General features: G+C 48.4%; 1 protein-coding gene across 4 annotated transcripts; it reads right to left on the bottom strand.

Moving 5' to 3' along the window:
- Window positions 1-1,133: 1,133 nt before the first annotated feature.
- SPTSSB (serine palmitoyltransferase small subunit B) lies at window positions 1,134-11,468 on the bottom strand. Of its 4 annotated transcripts, none has more exons than XM_030456301.1 (2): window positions 11,432-11,468; window positions 1,134-1,407 (listed from the first exon to the last, which is right to left on the bottom strand). In XM_030456301.1, the coding sequence occupies exon 2, from the start codon at window positions 1,374-1,376 to the stop codon at window positions 1,134-1,136; it is 243 nt and encodes an 80-aa protein (XP_030312161.1). In that variant the 5' UTR covers window positions 1,377-1,407; window positions 11,432-11,468. The 4 variants fall into 4 exon arrangements, with proteins under 4 accessions (XP_030312161.1, XP_030312159.1, XP_030312160.1 ...); XM_030456299.1 differs by lacking the exon at window positions 11,432-11,468 and adding an exon at window positions 11,049-11,110; XM_030456300.1 differs by lacking the exon at window positions 11,432-11,468 and adding an exon at window positions 11,090-11,104.
- Between the last annotated feature and the right edge of the window lie 772 nt (window positions 11,469-12,240).

Genomic DNA, 12,240 nt, shown 5'->3' with positions numbered 1-12,240 from the left:
TCAACCCTCAAAACATCTCTTCATTTCTAAACTCTCCTTTTGAGCATGCAGGACCCCACTGCAGCTTGATCAAACAAGAAAACTGAAGAAGAGGGATTTTTTTTAATCCTAGAATTTTGCAAACAGAATTTGAAAGCTTTTTTGCTCCTCTCACTTGTCGTAGCAGTACCATGAGCTGTTAGATACATGCACTGTGTAGCTGGAACTTAGGATTTGGCATTGACATTTAATTTAGCTGTAGGGTGAAAACCACAACCAAACCTTCCATTGTTCAAGAAACTCCCCACAGGCAACTCTAATAAATCTTAATTTCTCCTTGATAACAGAGATCTTTTCAAACACTCTGCAGCCTTCCCTGCAGCTACTAAAATATTATTTCCAGTCTGCTTTCTGGATCATCTGCCCACTCCAGTGCAGACATGCACTTTGCTTGCCTTGGTGAATGGGAACAGAAAGAAAATGTCTGGTTTTATCAAAGAAATCAGGAGTGCACTGAAACAGCCCCAGTTCTGGTTTTACTCTCATTTTCAGCAAGCTGCAAGACAACCTCTAGGATGTTTGTTTGGTTTTTTTTTTTAAAAGAACCTTCAGCCATCAACTGGAAGAAGTTGGATTCAAGTTCCTACTCCTATTCCTTTCTCTTCTCATTTCTTCTCCCATCCAATCCCAAACAGAAGTCAATAAACCAGCCAGCTACAAGCACTCAAATGATGCTGCCACACTCAGCTCCTTACATCTTCCAACCTGGGCCAAAAAAAAGGCACAGGAGGTTTTGCCACTGCACCCTCCTGGCAGAATGTCTTGGTGTAGTAAAGGTGTAGTATGGGTGTAGTAGCCCTCCTCACAGCCATCAGAAACAGCCTGTGCTGTTCCATAGGTTAAATCAGAGTGCTGAAAGTGGGAGCTGGTGGTGGAGGTGGCATTCCAGGTGATGTGTTTGATTATCCCCCAGCCTGTGTTTCGTTTCCCAGGGCCCATGCAGGCAGTGCATTCTCCTGAGGGTTTTTTTTATCTTGGCTCTGGTCATTCAGCAAGCCACGTTTTTTTCTTTTGTAAGGGAAAGCAACATTTTCAGAAATAAACACAGGCAACTGAAGAAGACACTGCATTTCCCAAGCTGCCAGAGCTGCAGTTCAGTTCATGATGGAAACTGTGCTGCCAGGCTGGCCTCCAAATATCTGGGAGAAGAACTGGAAAGCCAGGCGGAGGTGGATGGGGACAAAGACATAAGCTGTGTACACCACCATGGCAAAAACTGTCACAGTGATGGTGTGGAACATGGACTGCTCCCAGGGCTCCAGCACGTAGCTACAGGTGATCAGTAGGTACTGGTAGTAGAGCCAGTAGAGATAGTCCTTCACCTGCTTCACATCCATCTTCAGCTTCTGGGGGCTTGGAGGAGATGACCTGGAAAGACAGAGAATTTGATGATTTCCCTTGAATTCCACCACCCCCATGGTACAGAACTTGGTCCTAAACCTGCTCTTGGCATCCTGCTCTTCAACCACATCATGCTTGCTCAGCAGCTGCCAGGATCAACACCCTATGCACATGCAGAAAAGGGATTCCCAAAGAAATTCAACCCTCCTCCCACCCTCTGCACTCAAACACCAGCCCACATCCACTCCCCTCCCTGCTCACCCAAACTCTTGCCTGGTCACCAGTTTTTCCAGGCAGTCAAAACTTCTGTGCTGCAGCCAGATCCACAAACTGCTACAGTGACCATCATTGCGAGTTGGAGCTGGGACATAAAATAAAGTTCAAACAGACCTAGGACATGGGTGCCATCACCAGAGCCAAGCAGAACCTTGAGCTCCAGCAGCTGCTGCTTACAGATCCTGACACTATCACTTGGCCACTCACAGCTCCTGCATTCTGAGCATGAATGTGTTTTGCTGTCCATTCTGCAGGAGGAATTAAAAATGAATTAGGTCATAAAAACAGAGGGTTCCCATGGAAAACAGAGGGATATGCATTTAAAAGGCAAGGCTTTGGGCCTGCTGCCATAAATAGGGATGGGAGAGCCATGAGCTTTGGAGTAAAGATGAGATTAAAAGAACTGGTCTGTAAAAACTCTGCTGCCTTCTGATCACTTTTATTATTCTGCAATTGTTGGGAAGAAAGAAAAGACAGGCTGTGGAAAGGAGAGGGGGAAGAGTCATCTCAAGTAGCATAGGAAATCTTTTCATCTTATTCCAAAGAAATAAGATCCATTACAGAGCAAAAGAATATTTAATGCAAGTTACAGGTCTAGGAAAGATTTTGCTCTCAGGTAATACCCTTATGAATTCATTGTTCCCATATCCACATAGAAAGGGGAAAGGCTGAGCAAGCATTTACTAGGAAATGGGGTTTGCCTTCCACTTTTTTGTTGAAATTGCTTTTCAGTAAATTATCATTGAATTCAGACTAAAAACGTTTCCTTAGAGGAAATACAGAGACAGAATGAGGAGGAACTGTAGGAGGCTTCACAGAGGGACTCCTTTATTTTGGGGGTTAAGGACACACACACTGAGGTCAGCTCAGAGTAAAAGGGAACAGAGATTTTAGTCCTGCTAGGAAACTTTCCAATCTATGATTTCATTCTACACTTCTCTTGCCTAAAATGCCAGAGATCCTTGGATATGTCACCTCCCTCCAGTCTTGTGCTTGTTTGGGACAACAGAAATTCTGTCTCTCAAGGCAATAAATACTATGGAATATCTGCAGCCTGTGATTAAAGTAATGATGACCCCCTGGCATAGGCCATATATATTGCACTATTCCCTGGTTTATTGCCTCTGGAATCTGTACAGTGTATTCTGGTGGTATGTGGCTGTTTACTGAAGGGAAGACAAACTCCCCATACACAGGACCCTTGCTTTGGTTTGTAACATCCTTACTTGGGTCACTGAGGTGTGAAAGTTTTCTCCAGCAGATGCACTGCTAACTGCACATACCCTGACAGCTCATATTTCTCCATCTTATTTCCCCTTAGGTCCCTGGTGCTGTCAGGAGTTAAGGTTCAATGTTCCTGTATTCCCCTGCCAGCAGAGCATCCTGCCAGACTCACAGCTTGACACAGGTAAGTAGATTTTTGCCCCTTCTTTTTTTGGGGAAGGCTCCACTCAACCCTAAGCCTGGCACTCCAAGTGCCTCTGCAATGCTGTGCTGAGCTGTCTTTGTGCCTCCTCCTTCACCCAACACATTTATATAAATATAAATACATATATATTTATATATATAATGCACCTATCACCATATTGATAGACATTCTTTGGAACCACTCTGAGAGCAAAGGTAAGAACAGTGGTCAGCCTGTTAGTACCTCAGCACTTCTGTTTCCAACCAACTTAAAAAAAAAAAAAAAAAAAGGGGATCCCCAGATCCCCTAGATCAAGAAGCCACCACAAATGCTTCCATTTTAAATCTAGCAGTGCCTGCCTTTGCTGTAAACACCTTTACTTGCAAGAGTAGAGCCTGGGGAGAAAGGCCACCACTGCTCTCTCCCCTGCCATGAATGGGAGAGAATTCTTTGTAGATGATTTATTTCAAGGCAGAACTCAAGAGAGGCCTTAAAACCTTGTAAATATTGCAAAGCCTGTAATAAAAATGGCCCAGATGGCAATCTGTGACTCACTGGGAGCCAGAAGTGTCTCTATTTAGACCTTCTGCAAAAAAGAACAGCATTTTTCAATGAAGAGGTCAAGCCCTTTCCTATACAGTGGGGAGGAAGCCAAGAAGGGCCCTCTCATGCTATCTAAGTTGATGGTATTTACTCTGGGGTTATGGCAGTGAAACTCATACCTTTCCTGGGTAAAAATCTTCTAAGCCTGACTGCCACACAGAGAAACTGCAAGGCTGGAGCTCTTCTGTGGATGTTTTAAGGCTCTGAGGGCAGCAGAGGGGATGCTGCAGTGGTTTTGGGGGGAGGGACCCCAGGCTAGGGGAGCTTTCTGCCCTCAGCAACACCTCAATACAGAGCTGGCACAAGAAACAGCCAAAGTTAGGGGCAAAAAAAAAAGTCCCCAGGGGGATTTTATTGATACTTGAGCAGGTTGCAGACTGACCACCAGCACTTTAAATAGACATTGCTGTCTTGGAGGAATACATGAATAAAGGATGAAGTAATTAAAATAAGGAGTAGACCTTTTGATTGCTATCAAGGACCTCGTTAAGCTTTCTCTGGCCTGGGGATTGTGTTTCTATTCAGCTCCATCACCAAATCCTAGCAGCCAGCCTTGAGTTCCCCCCTTGGTAGGAGAGGTTCCCCCCCTTGGCACAGGAGGATAACCCCATCCCTAGGCATTCAGCCTTGGAGCAAGGAATCAAACTATCTTCCCATGGAGGCTGTGTGGTCACCAACAGAATGAGAGAGGCTGAGATAAGGGGGAAAAGAGGAAGGAAGGGAGGGGGGGGAAAGAGGAAGGAAGGGAGGGAGGGGGGGAAAAGAGGAAGGAAGGGAGGGAGGGGGGGAAAAGAGGAAGGAAGGGAGGGAGGGGGGGGAAAAGAGGAAGGAAGGGAGGGAGGGGGGGAAAGAGGAAGGAAGGGAGGGAGGGGGGGAAAAGAGGAAGGAAGGGAGGGAGGGGGGGGAAAAGAGGAAGGAAGGGGGGGGGGAAAAGAGGAAGGAAGGGGGGGGGAAAGAGGAAGGAAGGGGGGGGGGAAAGAGGAAGGAAGGGGGGGGGAAAAGAGGAAGGAAGGGGGGGGGAAAAGAGGAAGGAAGGGGGGGGGGAAAAGAGGAAGGAAGGGGGGGGGAAAAGAGGAAGGAAGGGGGGGGGAAAAGAGGAAGGAAGGGGGGGGGGAAAAGAGGAAGGAAGGGGGGGGGGAAAAGAGGAAGGAAGGGGGGGGGGAAAGAGGAAGGAAGGGGGGGGGGGAAAAGAGGAAGGAAGGGGGGGGGGAAAAGAGGAAGGAAGGGGGGGGGGAAAAGAGGAAGGAAGGGGGGGGGGAAAAGAGGAAGGAAGGGGGGGGGAAAAGAGGAAGGAAGGGGGGGGGGAAAAGAGGAAGGAAGGGGGGGGGGAAAAGAGGAAGGAAGGGGGGGGGGGGAAAAGAGGAAGGAAGGGGAAAAAAGGAACTGTTAAAAAAAAAAGGACTGTTACTGAATAAAGTGAGTAGAATTCAAGCTTCTGAAGCCATTAAGCAATATTCAAATTATTTTCAGCAATTTCACCTCCAAGCAAAAAAAGCAAGAAGGGAAACCTGTAAAGCAGCTTTTGTTTTAAACTGTAGCATGCTTTTTTTTTGCTTGTTGACACATGTCTCAGATCAGGGCAGCTGAAAAGATAAATTATCAAAAAATTGCTATTTGAACCAAAACCATGCCTCAGCTCCATTTTTATTAATAAAATCTTATTTTCAGGGTTGGAGCTCTGAATGGTGCTATTAGGTACTTTAGTTTCTGCTCTGAGCAACTGAGATTTGGGGGAGCAACTGAGATTTGTTCCCACTAGGAATCTGCAGCTCTGCCCAACACCTGGCAAAATGCACCTGCTGGGAAATTCCTGTGGAAAGAGACATTCTTGCAGAGGAACTGGGATAGTCTGGTTTCCAAAGAATGTTTGAAAAACAACTTACACCCTCAGTGGGAGCATTTGGTTGACTTACACATACAAATAACAAGGGTTTCCAACATAGATTGAAAGTTAGGTCAGTTTAGAGTGAAGAAAACCAAACCCTGGCACTTGAGATAAGCCCAGGATCATGAAATTGGGGGTTCTTTGATATCCTGAATGTGAAGTATCATCAAAGTAGAAAGGAAAGGAGAGGCAGGGGGGAAAAGGAAAGGAGAGGAGGCAGGGGGGAAAAGGAAAGGAGAGGAGGCAGGGGGGAAAAGGAAAGGAGAGGAGGCAGGGGGGAAAAGGAAAGGAGAGGAGGCAGGGGGGAAAAGGAAAGGAAAAAAGGTAACAATCCATCCCCAGAATGCAACTATTTAATTTGCTCAGAAGTGACCATTTGCTAACTAATTGCTGGGATAGCAGAGAAGCAAGGGCTGCCAGCTCTTGCAGAACCCTAAGGGGTTCTGAACTCATGCTGAAGCTTCAAGTAAAATCCTGCCCCAGGCTCCTGAGGCTTGAGTTATTTCACCTGCAGGACACTCACACTGCCCAGGCTCCAAATGGTCCATGGGACAAGGCAAAGTGCAACAATTATTTATAATAATTTCTGGATAATTTGAGCTCTTAAGAGAGAAACATGTAGTCAGGCCCTTTGGGAACTGAAATGTAGAACCTTTCAGCAAGTTATTTATCTGTCACTGGTATTATTTATTTGTAATTTCATTATATTAGGAATGTTTGTTCTGCTGGTACTCAGACAATATCCTGATTTATCAAAAGTTTTGTCCCTCTTAGTGCTAACCTAACTCTGGGATGAACCCCTGGATTTTATGCAGACTGGAAGCTCTGGAACTACAAGCAGAATGACAAAGGGATTCACATTCCCACTCCATCATCCGTTTGCTTTATAATGTTTTATTCAGTGAGCATCGAGTGCAGCAGGAATGAAATACAGATCCTGTGGCCCAGTCATTGGCAAGACATCAGGAAGAAATTTAGATGAGGCAGCAGTTAAAATTCTGCTGAGAATCCAAATGCCAGCATGTCCCAGGGACACCACATCTCAGGCTGTTCCTCTCTTGTGTCTGTGCTGCTCACCCCTATCCCAATATGGCCCATGGCCCTATAGAATCATAGAATGGGCTGGGTTGGAAGGGACCTCAGAGATCATCAAGTCCAACCCTTGATCCACTCCCCCCGTGGTTCCCAGCCCATGGCACTCAGTGCCACATCCAGGCTCTTTGGAAAGATCTCCAGACACGGAGAATCCACTACTTCCCTGGGCAGCCCATTCCAATGCCTGATCACCCTCTCCAGAAAGAAATTCTTTCTCATCTCCAACCTAAACCTCCCCTGGCACAACTTGAGACCCTTTGTGCCCTCTTGTCTTGCTGAGAGTTGCCTGGGAAAAGAGCCCAACCCCCCCCCTGGCTCCAACCTCCTTTCAGGGAGTTGGAGAGAGTGATGAGGTCTTCCCTGAGCCTCCTCTTCTCCAGCCTGAACATATAGCATCAGCCCTGGCCCTATAGCATCAGCCCTGGCCCTATAGCATCAGCCCATGGCCCTATAGCATCAGCTCAATCTACAGAGCAGAGCCCTCACCTTACTGTAATGCAAACACAGGGATGGTTAAATGAACCCTGAAGCTTATTTTCTTGGGTTGGTAATGCCAGCTCCCTCTGTGGACAATTATGCATCATAAAAATCATCTTTACCTACAAATTTTAATAATTACCCCCACACACACCTTTACTCCTGGAGTAAAACCACACTGCAGCAGTGAGACCAGCTCTGGTTTCACTTCCTCAGCATTCAGCTCCCTGAATCAGCAGCTCACTGCACGCTCAGCCCCACTTGTAAACCCTGTGTTCTTCCTTCCCAGCATCCCTGCAGCACCACAACACAGTCCAGAGCTGGTAAAATTTTATTGCCTACATGACTCAGACATTTTGTATGTGGGTGAACATGCTTTGACTCTACCTATGGAGTTTTGGTGGGGTTTTTTTTTTTTTTTGGAAAAAACCCAACCTTACAGGAGTAGAAAAATACTTCAGGAGTGGAAGCAGCAAGGAAGGAAATGCAATAGTATTTCCAGCCACATTTCTGCTCTACTTTCCTCAGAAGAAGGAACTCCAGCATCTTCCAAATCTTCCAACACTAACTCCTCCTTCCTGCTGACCTCAGTGAGAGCACATTGGTGCTGTTCTGCTTCTTGGAAATGGAGAAAGTGACATGATGGATAACACCAGGAGTCTAACACACACACCTTTGGTCACAAAAAGCCTTTCCTTTGACTTGTGGTAGCTTCAAACCAGGCAGCCAAACTCTGAGTGGCACTCCAGGAGTGGCAGTGCCACACCTGCACAAAATCCAACCCAGACTTCCTTGTCCCCAGCTCTGAACACAAGCTTACTCCTCATCTGTTTGCTCAACACCACCAGGGTCCAAATCATCAGCTGGGTGCTGCATGGGCACTGGAGCAAAAGGATCCTTGTCAGACTATCCCTCCCCCTGGATTGCATTACACCCAGATCATTTCTGATACACTATTTGCTCCTTCAAGTAAACTACACAGATCAAGTGTAGGATGGCCTAAAACAACAGGGGAAGTAATTTAAAATGTGCTCCATAAGCTGTTGGACCTGAGGAAGGAAAAGGATGATCTGCAGCACCCCCAGGGATCTCGTTTGGCAAGAGGCTCCCAAGCATTTCAGTAGCAGCAGAGCAGCTGAGAGCACTAAACCTGCAGCTGATTCCATGCCTTAGCTACTCCCTCTAACTGTAGGCTGCTCCCAGCAAAAAACCATTTTCTTTTAAAACCCATTTTCCTTTAAAAACCTCTAACTTTGAAGCCTGACTGATTTATTGGTGCACTCCTCTTTCTCAGAACCAAAGAGAAGCTGCATCTCTGTAACAAAAGCCTTCCTGGAGCTGCTCTGTCCCATTTTCTTCCAAGGCCAAATAAATTTTTCAAAGAATTTTCTGCTCTTCACTCCTCTGAAGTTTCCTCAGTCATTCTCTTGCATAACTCCCTTCCTCTTACCATTCAAGCCCAAACCCCTTCCTTTCAGCTTTCTCTGGGCTCAGCATGTCCTGAGCTCTGAGCCCTTCCCGTGGGACAGGGCTTGCAGGTTGGAGCAGGACTGGGCTGTGGTGCTGAAGTCTCCAAAGACAGGTAGATTGGCAAGTTGAAATCAGCTTTCCCTGGGTTTTCACTAGAAACACAGAATATTGAAATGGTTTTGAACAGAGCTGATCCCAAGCAAGGCCTCAAATCTGTGGCTAGAAACCAGCAGCAGGTTTAAATTGCAAACAGTTCTTGAAGAACTGTTTCAGGAGGTATCTCAGAGGGGTTTTGGCTTTGCTCTTGGTGACAACCTCTGTTCTTGTGAGACTTTTCAGCTTTAGGATATTTAGGATTAGAGCCTTCAAGGAGGTTAAAGTCTTTTAAAGTTCAGAAGGTTGTCTAAGCACAACTCTATAAACATCACAGCTAAGGTTTTTGGGCTCTACAAAAAGATTCACTTTCAAAAATAATTTTTTTTTTCTCAGACTTCTTTGGTCTGGACTGAGTCATTTCTAAAGCAGGTGGAAATAATGGCTCTTCTTGGATTGTTTGTAATATGAGAAGGTGAATAATGGCAGAGTTATGACAGGTATTAGCAGAAAGCAGGGACTGAACTCTTGTGCAAGTGCATCTCCTTTGAGGTCTAATGAAAGGAAGCAGTGTTGCACCATGCCAGTTACTGGGCTAAAATGGGAAAAGAAAAATGAACTGAGATACTAGCAACAGATAAGAAGTCAACAGGGAGACCCATTTTTTTTTTTTTTTTTGCAGAAACTGATTTAACCCCATAAATGCATTAAGGAACCACCTCCTTTTGCAGGCTACTTCATCCCTGTGACCAGGTTTGAAGACAGCAAACTATCAACACAGCAGAATGCTCCTCAAATGCCACCCTTAATTTTTGGATGGGAAGATGCAAGGAACAACAAAGCTCTTGGGAGTTGCAAGGCACCACTGTGCTGATTTCTCCTGAAAAGCCACAGGGTCTGGGCTCCATCACCTTTAAATTAAAAGGGTGAAGAAGAAGGAGGTGGTCTCCAGAATGACACCTGACTTCAGGTGCTTGGCACACAGTGGATTCCCCTCTGTGGGGACACAGCCAAGCACTGGGTCACACCCCAACTTTTTGGGTCCCTTTTGGGGCTCTGGTTTGTGGAGCAAACTCAGCTCTACACCCAAAGTGCAGCCTGGCTTGAGGTGCACAACTGTGGCACAGATTAAAAGCTCCATAAAAATGGGATCACAGCCATGGATGCAGAGCAATGGATGCTTTGCCCTCTCAGCAAGCACCACATCACTCTTGACTACATCCCTTTTCCCAGATGCTTTTTTTGGGCACAGGAGTGATGGAGAAACTATTCCCATGGCCCTGAACTAATCTCCAGGGACCTTTTTCACCACATCTTCCATTCCTGCTGGATGAACAACATGCAGAGCTTCCCTGCCAAACCCACAGCATCCAGAAAGAGAGCTTCCTTCCCTCCAAGGACTTGTGGAACTGCTCTCAAGACACAGTTATTTGTGCCACACATTTTATTCATAAGCAGAAGATTAAACAAGCATCCCAATCCAGAGAGGATTTTAAAACACCCAGCCCCAAAATGGGGAGCAGTAGCATTTATTACAAGGATTCTCCTCCATAATTTCCCAACTCCACTGGGACCACAGGGGGGTATCCCTGCACCTGGAGGATTAGTGGAGGAAAAGAGCAAATCCAAGATAACCAGAGACCAGAAACCTGCAAACCAGGAGCATTGCCACCTTCACCTTTCCTTCTCTACCCACTCCCCACCTATTTCAACCTCTAATGTTGGGTGTTGGGCTCCTTTTCCATGACTCTTCAGCCAGCCCCTCTCCTGATGGCCGCACCCCCACCCTTGACTGCAGCTCCACAGCAACAAGTCCGGAGGGACCCCCAGTGCCCCTGCAATGCCCCCAAACACCTTCAGGAGCCCCGGCAGAGCTCCGGGGCCTTTGCTCCTTCTCTGCCTGCTCAAGAACCGCCGACACCAGCGCAGGATACGCGGCTCCGCTCAGCCCAAGGTCATTCCCCCCTCTCCCCCCTCTTCATTTGGGGCTGCCCTGAGACACCCTTGGGCGAGCAGAGCAGGAGCGGAGCCCCCCCTATTCCCATCCCCACAAAATACCCGCGGTGCCCATCCCTGCTCCGCCTTCATCTCCGCGGGACCCCGCGCACCGCACCGCACACCGCTCCGCCTTCACCTCCGCGGGACCCCAAGCACCGCTCTGCAACGCGCACTGCTCCGCCCTCACCTCCGCGGGACCCCCCGCACCGCACTGCACCGAGCACTGCTCCACCCTCACCTCCGCGGGACCCCGCGCACCGCACTGCACCGCGCACCGCTCTGCCCGCACCTCCACGGGACCCCGCACACTGCCCTGCCCTGCACCGCCCCGCCCTCACCTCCGCGAAACCCCCCGCACCGCACCGTCCTCACCTCCGCGGGACCCCGCGCACCGCTCCGAGCACCTCCGCTCCCCCACCGGGCTCTTCCCGCTTTCCCCCGCCGCCTTTAAATACCTACCGCCCTTCTCCGCGCTCCTCCTCCGCGCTCCTCCGCGCCCGCTCCGCCCCTCCGCGCCCGCTGCGTCCCCGCGGTGTGTCTGGGGCGGGTGTCACCTGCGCGGGGCCGCACTCTGTCCCTGCGCTCCTGCGGCTCCGCTCTTTGCGTCACGCATTGCGGCTTCTTCGGCAGGAAAGCAGCAGCAGAGCTCGGGCTGCACCAACTCCTCTCTCCCTGTCCCTAAACCATCCCCCCAGAAAAACACCAAAACGCCCTGAGAAGGGTGCGGGGACCTTGCCACGCATCACCTGGCTGCGGCGTTCCCGGGGGACCCTGGGGGGAAAGAGGGGGAGTGGGAGAATCCTGAGCGCTGCGATGTGGCTGGGATGAAACCATCCTGGGAGGATGTGTCAGCTGAGGTGTTGGCAGAGAGGGATGGAGCAGTGATTCCAAGAGTTCAGCTGAAATCCTGTGAAATGCTCCCTAAAGCTGCTAAGGCTGAGAGTTCTTTATCCTTCCCCTTATAGGAAAAAACCTATGGGATAGTGTCCTGGCTAAGTGGATGGAAGTGAGAAATAAAAGTGACAGAAACACTTGGTTCACTTTTCCCCCCTCAGGCAGCAGGATACCAGGTCCAATCTCATCCAAGCAATTCCAGAGATCAACCTGACAGGTTGATCCTATTTCTCAGCCTTTAAAACTGTTATGATGTGACACTAATTAAGTGGCATTAGGAAAGGGTGGGGTTTGTCTTGTGTTTTTTCAGCTTATGGGGTTTGCTGCTGGGCTATGGCATCAGGTTTGGAGCCAGCAGGGTTGTGCCACTTGGGATGAGGGATCCCTGGATGGCTCCTCGTGAGCTCTGTGAAATGAGTTTGGTCGGACCCAAAACTTCCCTCTGGTCCTGTAGGAAAAGGAGCAGCTTGTGGAAAATGAGGACAGTGCTTGCTGGGTGCATGGACACATCAAACCATCTCAGGGGGGGTTGCTGAGCATCACAGACTCACTGAAACATCTCTGCTGGCAAAAAAAAAATCCTTCCCTTCAGCCTCCCAGGTGTGAAAAGGGTGTTGGGAATGTGGTCCAGGTGCTTGTGGGACCAGGGCTCTCTCTGGTG

The sequence above is a fragment of the Calypte anna genome, chromosome 9 (assembly GCF_003957555.1).
Source record: "Calypte anna isolate BGI_N300 chromosome 9, bCalAnn1_v1.p, whole genome shotgun sequence".
Taxonomy (NCBI): domain Eukaryota; kingdom Metazoa; phylum Chordata; class Aves; order Apodiformes; family Trochilidae; genus Calypte; species Calypte anna.
The sequence above is the reverse complement of the archived record's forward strand: the minus strand, read 5'-3'. Positions and strand labels throughout refer to the sequence as shown.